The 11,447-nt window shown below is 46.6% G+C and overlaps 1 protein-coding gene across 1 annotated transcript; it reads right to left on the reverse strand.

Annotated features, from left to right (window-relative positions):
• Positions 1-10,188: 10,188 nt before the first annotated feature.
• On the reverse strand, positions 10,189-11,124 carry LOC138666723 (olfactory receptor 11A1-like). The gene has a single exon (XM_069754910.1). It carries the CDS (start codon positions 11,122-11,124, stop codon positions 10,189-10,191), a length of 936 nt encoding a protein of 311 aa, XP_069611011.1.
• Between the last annotated feature and the right edge of the window lie 323 nt (positions 11,125-11,447).

Raw genomic sequence — 11,447 nt, forward strand, 5'->3', positions numbered from 1 at the left:
CGACGAAAGGGATGACAGCGCAGATCGCGCGCTGCTTGTTGACGTGCCCACAGTGGATTAGTCACTTCAACAGGCGCACACCACTACGCCACCAACGTAAAGCTGAGGAAGAACCAGCGCTGTGAACACGCCCTCCCGACCTGACCAGCCTGATTGACAGGCGAAAACGGCGACTTTGGTAAGTTATTTCTCAGCATAGGTGGGGAATCGGGGTACACTACATACACTATAGTAACACACAGCGCAGGCCCTATTTAACAGTATTTATATCTCAATCTCAAAAAACCGGGTGACAGGTTCCCTTTAAGAGGACCTGTCTTGACATGTCCATATTAGTAAGTGGACATTCTTCATGAAATAGCACATTTCTTAGAAAATTATGAATAAATTGACTACTGGATGCTACCAATTGTAGTTGGCCCACAGTGGGGGGCATGAGGTTACCCCATATAGTCAGACTCTGTCCAATGAATGCTGACAGTTTCAGAGTGTTTAATGACACTCCCACTTGATAAGGAGTATGGTTACACACAATTATCATTTTAGTTATAAATATTCAGGAAGAACAAAGGAATAATACTACATAGAATTATGAGTAAAGATGCTACAGAATTGTTATTTTATAGGGAATGCAAATATTTACAAATATAAGGGTCACATTCTCAGATGTATTATTGTAATACAACTTTCATTCTAACCCAGCTCTAGTCACTTCAGTAGCCACCAACATGCATAAGAAGGCCAATGAATGTATTGAATAAATTTAGGTTGAGTCAGGACAGAAATTCGAACTATATTGTTTACAGTGCCTTTGAAAAAGTATTCATACTCCATGCACTTTTCCTCATTTTTTCATGACACACCACAAAGTTAAATGTATTTTATTGGGATTTTATGTGATATGCCAACACTAAGTGGGAAGTATTTGTGAAGTGAAAATGATACATAGTTTTCTAAATATTTTAAAAACGTAAATCTGAAAAATGTTTTGTGCATTTGTATTGAGCCCCTTTGAGTCAATACTTTGTAGGATCACTTTTCGCTGCAATTACTACTGCAAGTCATTTGGGGTATGTCGCTACCAGATTTGCACATCTAGAGGCTGACATTTTTATCCATTCTTCTTTGAAAATAGCTCTAGCTAAGTGAGATTGAATAGCGGCAACTGAACAGCAATTAAGCCTAGCCATAGATTCTCAGTTGGATTTAAGTCTGGACTGTGACTGGGACATTCACACACGAAGAAAATGCTTTGATCTAAACCATCCATTGTTGCTCTTGCAGTATGTTTATGTTCGATGTCCTGCTGAAAGGTGAACCTAGTCCTAGTTTCAAGACTTTGGCAGACTCTAAGGGTATGTTTCCACGTGCAGGAAACACGCAGCGTCCAGATGTTACAGCATAGTGGAGGGGATTTAATGAAATCCCGTCTCCACTATGCGTGTGTTAGGAGTCGAGTTTCATCTGCTGCACAGGGGGAATCTCGATCCGTGTCTGCTGCGGTCTCCCATTCAGCATCAGCCGCAGTGGGGTCTGCTCAGTGGAGGCGTCGCTCCCAGCGTCTCGCTGAGGCTGATTCGGTGCATAGGGTCACTACTGCCTTTTCTGGCTTTCCTATGGTACCCTGCACTGATCTGCGGCGAGCAGGCCTCTCTGGGACTAAGTCCTTATTTACACACACTGAGCATGCCCAGGGCAAGGTCTCCCATTGGAGGTCGAGGGTCACATGTTCGGTCACATGTTCAGGTACTGCAGCGCATCCCATTGGTCCTCCAGGAAGGTCCTGAAAGGGCAAAACTTTGGTAGCAGCTTCCTGTGCTGTAACTATATAAACTGCGCATGACCGCACGGCCATGCGCTAGTATCGTCTTTTGTCATATGCTTTGCGCCAATGTGGTTTTTATGCGTTTGTATGTGTTCAGGGACCCGGCTGAAATAAGCCCCTAGAATGCTGGCACCTCCGGCGAGGAGATTGTGTATAAGTGTGTTCAGGGACCCGGCTGAAATAAGCCCCTAGAATGCTGGCTCCTCCGGCGAGGAGATTGTGTATGCATGCATGACCACTCACTGCTCACATCTGGGTAGTTAGCCTGTGCCTCTGTGAAAGTCTAACAGGGCACAGAGCCTGCCTCTCGCGGTTACTCTGTGAAGCTAACAGAGTTGGTATATACAGCCATATAGAGCCGCCATTATTTAGCAGCAGGTACTTTCCTGCACGGTGGATCCCGGGTTGCGAACGCACCAATTCCATTTAATAAACAATATATTTGGTGCGTTCCGCCAACCCTAACAGTATACTAGCGCCAGGATCTGGCTAAGTAATGGCGGATGAACAGCGATTGCAGGGGTACATCCAGCTGCTGGAGGGCCGGTTGGCGTCTCTTGAGCGTGCAACCTCGGCGGTGGATGTTACCGCAATAGCTGTTCAGGCTGCTAGCGTGGCTGCAGCAGCTTTACCCACTGCCACCTCTGTTCCGACCCTATCTCACCTTTCTTTGCCTGAGAGATACTCTGGGGACAGTAAGTCCTGTAGGGGTTTCGTGAGCCAATGTGGTATACACCTCGAGCTCCTGGCTGCACGTTTCCCTACTGAGCGGGCAAAGGTGGGATTCATAATCTCCCTCTTGTCGGAGTGGGCTACGCCGCTGTGGGAGCGCAACGATCATGTGGTGCGGAGTGTTCCTCGGTTTCTGGACTCTCTGAAACAGGTCTTTTTAGGACCTCAAGTCACCCATGATACAGCGCTCCAACTGCTGGCTTTGACTCAGGGTTCAACCATGGTCAGCCATTTTGCTGTTTTCTTCCGGACATTAGCGTCTGAGTTGGAATGGCCAGATAAAACCCTCATTCCCGTATTTTGGAGGGGGCTGGCTGACCATGTGAAGGACGCTTTGGCCACTAGGGAGATTCCCGCCACACTGGAGGAGCTCATAGCCATATCTACTCGCATAGATCTTCGTTTTCACGAGCGAAGGTTGGAGCGAGCCCAGTGTAGGCAGAGGTTTCGGCTGGCTCCCACCTTCGCCAAACCTTTGGAATCTCCAGTCCAGGCGTCCGAGTCACATGAGGCCTTAGAGGTGACACGAGCGGGATCCAAGTCTCAGTCCGCCCGTGCACATAAGGTCCGTCATGTTTGCCGGCAGTCAGGACATCTTGCCTCCAAGGGTCCTCAGCGGTCGGGGAAACGTCAGCGTCTAGTGGCAGTTGGAGGAGGTACACTAGACACGGCGACGTTTGCCTCAAAGTTGTCCTTCAAGGGGACAATTACCATAGGCCCATCCACTCTTATGGTCGAGCTATGCGTGGATTCTGGGGCAGAGGGTAATTTTATGTCTTCCTCTTTTGCCCAGCGTCACGCAATACCCTTGGTGATGCTCGCCAAGCCTGTAACCATTCGAGTGGTAAATGGGTCAACACTACCCTCACAGATTACCCACCAAACCATTCCTTTCACACTTTCTGTGTCTCCATCACATCAGGAGATAATCTCCCCATTAGTCATTCCTGAGGGAATTTATGAGGTCCTGTTGGGGATACCATGGCTTCGCTACCATTCTCCTCATACTGAGTGGTCCTCTGGGAGAATTTTGGGATGGAGTAAATCCTGCGAGGGTAGATGTCAGAGGGAGTGCGTTCAGGTTGCTACTACACAGGTACCCGCAGATCTTTCCTCTCTCCCCAAGCACTATTGGTCCTATGCAGACGTGTTCTCCAAAAGAGCTGCGGAGACCCTTCCGCCTCACCGCCCCTATGACTGTCCTATTGACCTCTTGCCTGGTGCTGAGCCTCCCCGGGGTCGAGTCTATCCGTTATCTCTCCCGGAGACGGAGGCAATGTCTCAGTACATCCAAGAAAATCTGGCAAGATGATTCATTAGGAAGTCAGTGTCACCGGCAGGGGCTGGGTTCTTCTTCGTACAGAAGAAGACTGGAGACTTACGTCCATGCATAGACTACAGGGGACTTAACGCCATCACCGTTAAGAACAAGTACCCATTACCCCTGATATCTGAGCTGTTTGATAGGCTACGGGGAGCGAGGGTATTTACGAAGTTAGATCTGCGGGGTGCTTACAACCTGATTCGCATCCGTGAGGGGGATGAATGGAAGACGGCTTTTAACACCAGGGATGGGCACTATGAATATCTGGTGATGCCCTTTGGGCTCTGTAATGCCCCAGCCGTTTTCCAAGACTTTGTGAACGACATCTTCTGGGATATGCTCACCACCTCGGTCGTAGTCTATCTGGATGATATTCTCATCTTCTCTCCAGATATTGACTCCCATCGGAGAGATGTTCGCAAAGTCTTCGACCTCTTACGGGCAAACTCCCTCTACGCCAAGTTGGAGAAGTGTGTGTTTGAGCAGGAGTCCTTGCCTTTCCTTGGTTACATCATCTCTGCCCAGGGTTTGGCTATGGATCCTGCCAAGCTACAGGCTGTAATGGACTGGCAGGAACCCCATTCTCTTAAAGCGGTGCAGCGCTTTATGCGGTTCATTAATTACTATCGCCAGTTCATTCCACACTTCTCAACTTTGGTAGCTCCCTTGGTTGCCCTCACCAAAAAGGGAGCAAATCCCAAGTTGTAGTCAGAGGAGGTCTCCAAAGCCTTTTTCTCGATCAAGTCACACTTCGCTAGCGCTCCCATCCTACATCGCCCCGATATTGATAAACCATTTATCTTGGAGGTGGATGCCTCATCCGTTGGTGCTGGAGCAGTCCTTTTCCAAAAGGATGCTCAAGGTCGGAAGCATCCTTGCTTCTTCTTCTCGAAGACCTTCACACCAGCGGAGAGGAATTATTCCATCGGGGACAGGGAGTTGCTAGCCATGAAGTTGGTTTTTTCAGAATGGAGACATCTCTTGGAGGGAGCTCGCTTTCCCTTCCAAGTCTTCACTGACCACAAAAACTTGGTATATCTACAAACGGCCCAGCAGCTGAATTCTCGCCAGGCTAGATGGTCCCTGTTCTTCTCCCGGTTCCATTTTACTCTCCATTTCCTCTCCGGGGAGAAGAACGTTCGTGCTGACGCTCTCTCCCGCTTCGTAGTGTCATCGGAGGAGGAGGAGGAGGAGCCTCGGCTTATTGTCCCTTCTGAGAGCCTGAGAACTGTAGCTCCGGTTTCGCTTGAGTCTGTGCCCCCGGGCAAGACTTTCGTACCAGCTAACTTGCGACCGGAGGTTCTCTCTTGGGCTCACTCCTCCAGAGTGGGTGAGCATTTTGGGACCAAGAGGATATCTGAGCTTTTGGCGAGAACATACTGGTGGCCGCATATGGCCCGAGATGTCAGGGACTATATTCAGGCGTGCGTTTCTTGCGCCCAGAATCGGTCTCCTCGGCAACGGCCTGCTGGGTTGCTTTACCCTCTACCGATGGCAGACAGGCCCTGGGAGATGGTCGGGATGGACTTTGTGGTGGGCCTACCCAAGTCGCATGGCTGCTCCATTATTTGGGTTGTCACCGACCATTTCTCTAAGATGGTGCATTTGGTGCCGCTTCCTCGGTTACCCTCAGCACGGGCCTTGGCGGTGTTGTTCATTAAGCACGTTTTCCGATTGCATGGTATGCCTGATAAGATTGTCAGCGATCGGGGTCCCCAGTTCGCGTCTCGGTTTTGGAGAGAGCTCTGCCGTTTACTCAGCATAGAGTAAAACCTCTCCTCTGCATACCATCCTGAGACGTATGGGTTGGGGGAGAGAACCAACCAGACTCTGGTGACATATTTGCGACATTTTGTCTCTGCTAGGCAGGATGACTGGGCATCTTTGCTACCTTGGGCGGAATTTGCCTTGAACAACGCCGTAGCCGATTCCACTGGTCAAACTCCTTTTCTCCTTAATTTCAGCCAGCATCCGCGTGTCCCTGTGCCCATGCCCGTGTCATCCACCGATTCTAGGGTGGCAGACTGGGCGGTGGAGGCACGTGACATCTGGGACCGCACACAGGATGCCATCCGGGCCTCCAAGGAGAGAATGAGGGTTTCGGCTGATACACACCGGCGCCCCGCTCCGGTTTTTGCTCCTGGCGACTTAGTGTGGCTCTCCGCCCGTAACATCAGGCTGCGAGTTGAGTCCACTAAGTTTGCTCCTCGCTACATTGGCCCGTTTAAGGTTCTGGAACAGGTCAACCCTGTGGTCTACCGTTTGGCTATTCCTCCACGCCTTGGTATCACCGATACTTTTCACGTTTCCCTCTTAAAGCCCGTTCATTTGTCCCGGTTTTCTGAGTCATCTGCTGGGACACCGGGTTCATCCACGGATGAGTTTGAGGTGAATGCTACTGTGGGGTGCAAGGTGGTACGTGGCAAGAAATTTTATCTGGTGGACTGGAAGGGTCACGGCCCAGAGGATAGAACCTGGGAGCCTGTGGAGCACATTCAGGCTCCGCTGCTTATTGCAGCTTTTGAGCGTAGTGAGGCTCAAGGAGGATGGGGCCCTAGGAGGGGGGGTAATGTTAGGAGTCTAGTTTCCTCTGCTGCACAGGGGGAATCTCGATCCGTGTCTGCTGCGGTCTCCCATTCAGCATCGGCCGCAGTGGGGTCTGCTCAGCGGAGACGTCGCTCCCAGCGTCTCGCTGAGGCTAATTCGGTGCATAGGGTCCCTACTGCCTTTTCTGGCTTTCCTATGGTACCCTGCACTGATCTGCGGCGAGCAGGCCTCTCTGGGACTAAGTCCTTATTTATACACACTGAGCATGCCCAGGGCAAGGTCTCCCATTGGAGGTCGAGGGTCACATGTTCGGTCACATGTTCAGGAACTGCAGCGCATTCCATTGGTCCTCCAGGAAGGTCCTGAAAGGGCAAAACTTTGGTAGCAGCTTCCTGTGCTGTAACTATATAAACTGCGCATGACCGCACGGCCATGCGCTAGTATCGTCTTTTGTCATATGCTTTGCGCCAATGTGGTCATGCGTTTGTATGTGTTCAGGGACCCGGCTGAAATAAGCCCCTAGAATGCTGGCACCTCCGGCGAGGAGATTGTGTATAAGTGTGTTCAGGGACCCGGCTGAAATAAGCCCCTAGAATGCTGGCTCCTCCGGCAAGGAGATTGTGTATGCATGCATGACCACTCACTGCTCACATCTGGGTAGTTAGCCTGTGCCTCTGTGAAAGTCTAACAGGGCACAGAGCCTGCCTCTCGCGGTTACTCTGTGAAGCTAACAGAGTTGGTATATACCGCCATATAGAGCCGCCATTATTTAGCAGCAGGTACTTTCCTGCACGGTGGATCCCGGGTTGCGAACGCACCAATTCCATTTAATAAACAATATATTTGGTGCGTTCCGCCAACCCTAACAGCGTGGTAACACGCACGCGGCGGCCCTGCGACTCCGGACATGCAGCGCGTCTTTTAAGATCGCAGCATGTCCTTATACCTTGCGGTGACGCTGCATCGCCGCAAGGTATAACACAGGGCCCTATGCATGGAGTGCGATGATCCCGGATGTGTGCTATGAACACATCCGGCATCATCGTGTCCCAGAAGGGGGCAGAGCTTAGCGCAGAGCGGGTTTGCCACTCCGACTAAACCGCCGGCCATCCTGATCGTGGACACATACCCTAACAGGTTTTCCTTCAAAATTGCCCTGTAAGTAGCTCCATCCATCTTCCCATTAACTCTGACCAACTTCCCTGTCCCTGCTAAAGAAAAGCATCCCCACTGCATGATACTACCACCACAATGTTTGACTGTGGGGATGGTGTTTTCAGGGTGATGTGCAGTGTTAGTTTTCCACCACTCATAGTGATTTGCATTTAGCCCAAAAAGATCTACTTTGGTGTCATCTGACCAGAGCACCTTCATTCACATGTGATATATGGGACACAGTTAGAAAGTAATTAGAATCTATGTACAGCACCCTGGAATATTTTGACGCAATATAAGCAACAGAAATTAAATACATCCTGTACTATAGAAATTAGATTATCTACAACTGTGAATCTTACAGCTCAATCTCCCCCATCGAGGATCAAATATGCACTATGGTTAGCAAACAATTAAAATGGCAGCATGCTCGGTACAAATGTTGATCGTGTTGGAACTTACCTAACAGTTAAGTGCTACAATGATGCACTTATTCCACAATGTATCCAATAAGGTAATGCTAGATAATATTTATTTTTACCTTTCCATAAGGAATAAAGGAATATTAAAAAACATTCTTGAAAATGTATCAAGACACGTGCCTTATGTGCTGGTTTTGAATCCACAGCCTGCAGAAGTAAGTTGTATCAAATTTATTAAGCACACGTGTCTCTTAATAAATTTGGTACCTCTTTAAACCAGTTTATGCTAATTTTCGGGCATTCATTATAGTAAATGTTTTTGTGCGGTGTTCGCTCCTCTCTGTGTGCATGCCACAGTTGGTGTAATTGGCCCCGGAAGCTCTGAAGTCACAGCTGCTCTTATTCCGGCGTGACAGTGGAAGGGTGAGACTCTCTAATAAACTCCCATGGTAAAAGGAGAGCGGGCATTCAGTGAGATGATCCCTAGTCCATATGGTTTTGGCTAGTGGACTAGGGCACCCGTTGACCCCCCTATGTCTTTACACTGTCCATAATCTGTCTCTCCTATATATTTCTAAACTAGTCTCATGATATCTCCCACCATGTAATCTTTGATTCTCCCAAGACCTCCTTCTCTCCTCCACAATCATACATTCCTCATCCAATTAGCCAATAATAAAAAAATTGCCATCCAATTGCCTGCAAGACTTCTCCCGAGTAACCCCCATCCTCTGGAATTTTATTACCCCAACATGTCCGATTATCCTTTACATTCTGAACTTTCAAGCGAAACTAGAAAATCCATCTTTTCAGAACAGCTTTCAACCTGAAATGACCCTGCTGCCATCTCACCAACACCAGAACTGCTGAAACTCCCAAAACTACTGTATCCTTCCCTTTTATCATGTAGAATGTATGCCTGCAAGGGTTTGTCTGTTCATTGTAATTTCTATCTGTACTTTGTATATAACCCCTCCTCATATACAGCACCATGTAATCAATGGTGCTCTAAAAATTAATAATAATATTTATAATAATAAATGTGTGTAATACGGTAGATATTGCTTATGGTGTCTGTAAGATGAAATATTCTTAAACCAGTGTGGAAAAATGGTCAATACAGTATAAATTGAAGTTAAATTTTTCAAAGTGTAAAGAAAAATATCTAAGGAAAAGAGTCCTCATATACCATTATTAGCAGGGACCTCACAAGAGGATTCTGACAGCCTTAAACCCCAGTCACACATTTTTGCTTCATGCACGTGTTCTGTGTTTTTCACAATTAGAACACATACTCATTTTATCCAATGGGTGAATTTAGACTTTCTTATTTTCTTGCAGACCAATAGTCTGCAAAAAAAGAGTTTGAGATTTCTCTGAGTTTGGCAGTTTTTTTCTGTTAGTATCCAAACTCTCACATGTTTGCGCATGGGTCCATGATATAACAGACATTACACGGATGACATCCATGATATATTCATGTGCAGACCAATGAAAAATAAACAGTCGTGTGAATGGGGCATTAAAGTGAGATCACAGTGTGGTCATCAGGTATAGATAGCAAGAAGAATGCTTGGCTGCCTATAAGAGGTATGACCAGTAGAAAGAGTTTGTGTTCCCATTGTACATAACTCTATTGAGATCACATTACACATGACTCCAGGACAAAACCCTAACCATGACATACAAGCCATCCACAACCAGTCTCCTCCATAAATCTGTGACCTCGTCGCCCGGTACTTTCCTGCATGCAACCTCCGATCCTCACAAGATCTCCTTTTCTACTCCCCTCTTATCTCCTCTTCCCACAATCACATACAAGATTTCTCTCGCGCATCACCCCTACTCTGGAACTCTCTACCACAACATATCAGACTCTTACCTACCATCGAAACCTTCAAAAAGAACCTGAAGACCTACCTCTTCCGGCAAGTCTACAACCTACAGTAACCACCGATCGACCAAACCACTGCACGACCAGCTCTATCCTCACCTACTGTATCCTCACCCATCCCTTGTAGATTGTGAGCCCTCACGGGCAGGGTCCTCTCTCCTCCTGTAACAGTTGTGACTTGTTTTTATTATGTATACCCCTCCTCACATGTAAAGCTCCATGGAATACATAGCGCTATAATAATAAATAATAATAATAATAATCACAACTGGAATATTGTGTCAACTTATTAGACTGGATTTCTACTCCAAATGATTTTCTGAATAGCAGCCTGCAGCTCCTTGTTCCGTAGACTATATATCAAAGGATTAAATAATAGGGTTATAACAATGTACAATAAAGACAAGGATTTATTTATGTTTGATAAGTGTCCACTTGCTGGGACCATGTAGACAATAATTAGTGTACCATAGTATGTGGAGACAATTGTTAAATGAGAGCTGCATGTAGAAAAAGCTTTCTCCCTGCCAGATATAGAAGAAATCTTCATAATACTAAAGAAGATGTTGATATAGCTGGCTATTATGAAAAGGAATGGCAAAAGGATTATAGGAACTGAAAACACAATGATTTCTGTCTGTACAACATACACATCAGAACATGACAACTTTAAAAAGGGAGCCAGGTCACAGAAGAAATGGTCAATGACATTAGGACCACAGTACCTAAGTGTGGTTACAAGGATGCCAGGTATTAAGGTCACTGCAAAGCCCAAAACCCAAGACCCGATTGTTAATAGAAGACGGAGACGAAAATCCATAATGGAGAAATAATGCAATGGGTAACAGATGGCCAAATAGCGGTCATATGCCATCACTGTAAGCAGAAAGGACTCTGTAGAAGTTGAACTTCCAAAGAGATAGAACTGTAGAAAGCACTTAAGTACAGACATGGAGATCATTTCCAGCATCACAATATGTAACATGTTCGGTATTATATTGGATGTGCTGAATACATCACAAAGAGATAAATGACTGAGGAAGAAATACATAGGTGAACGGAGTTTTGGATTTGATATAACCAGGATCATAATTAATATGTTCCCCAACATTATAAAGATATAAAGAGCAAGAAATAGGCAGAAAAATGGAATTTTCAGGCCATTGGGGTTCTGGAATCCCAGAAGCTGGAAATACAGGATGGATGACTGGTTCCCTTTTGGCATGACCTGGTGCAAGAAGGAGAACATTAGAAAATGCAGAGTAGGTCCAGGTAGTATTTGTTGCTAAGTAATACTAATAGTCAAAGCACACAAAGGTCAACTACAGTTGAAACCAGAAGTTAACATACACTATATAAAAAGACACATATGCATATTTGTCTCAATATCTGATATGAAATCAGAATAAACCTTTCCTGTTTTAGGTCAATTAGGATTATCATAATTATTAATATTTGCCAAATGCCAGAATAATGAGAGAGAGAATGTTTTAAGGCATTTTTATTACTCACTGCAAAGTCAAAAGTTTACATACACTATGACTACTA

This window comes from Ranitomeya imitator, chromosome 2, assembly GCF_032444005.1.
Source record: "Ranitomeya imitator isolate aRanImi1 chromosome 2, aRanImi1.pri, whole genome shotgun sequence".
NCBI classification, from domain to species: Eukaryota; Metazoa; Chordata; class Amphibia; order Anura; family Dendrobatidae; genus Ranitomeya; species Ranitomeya imitator.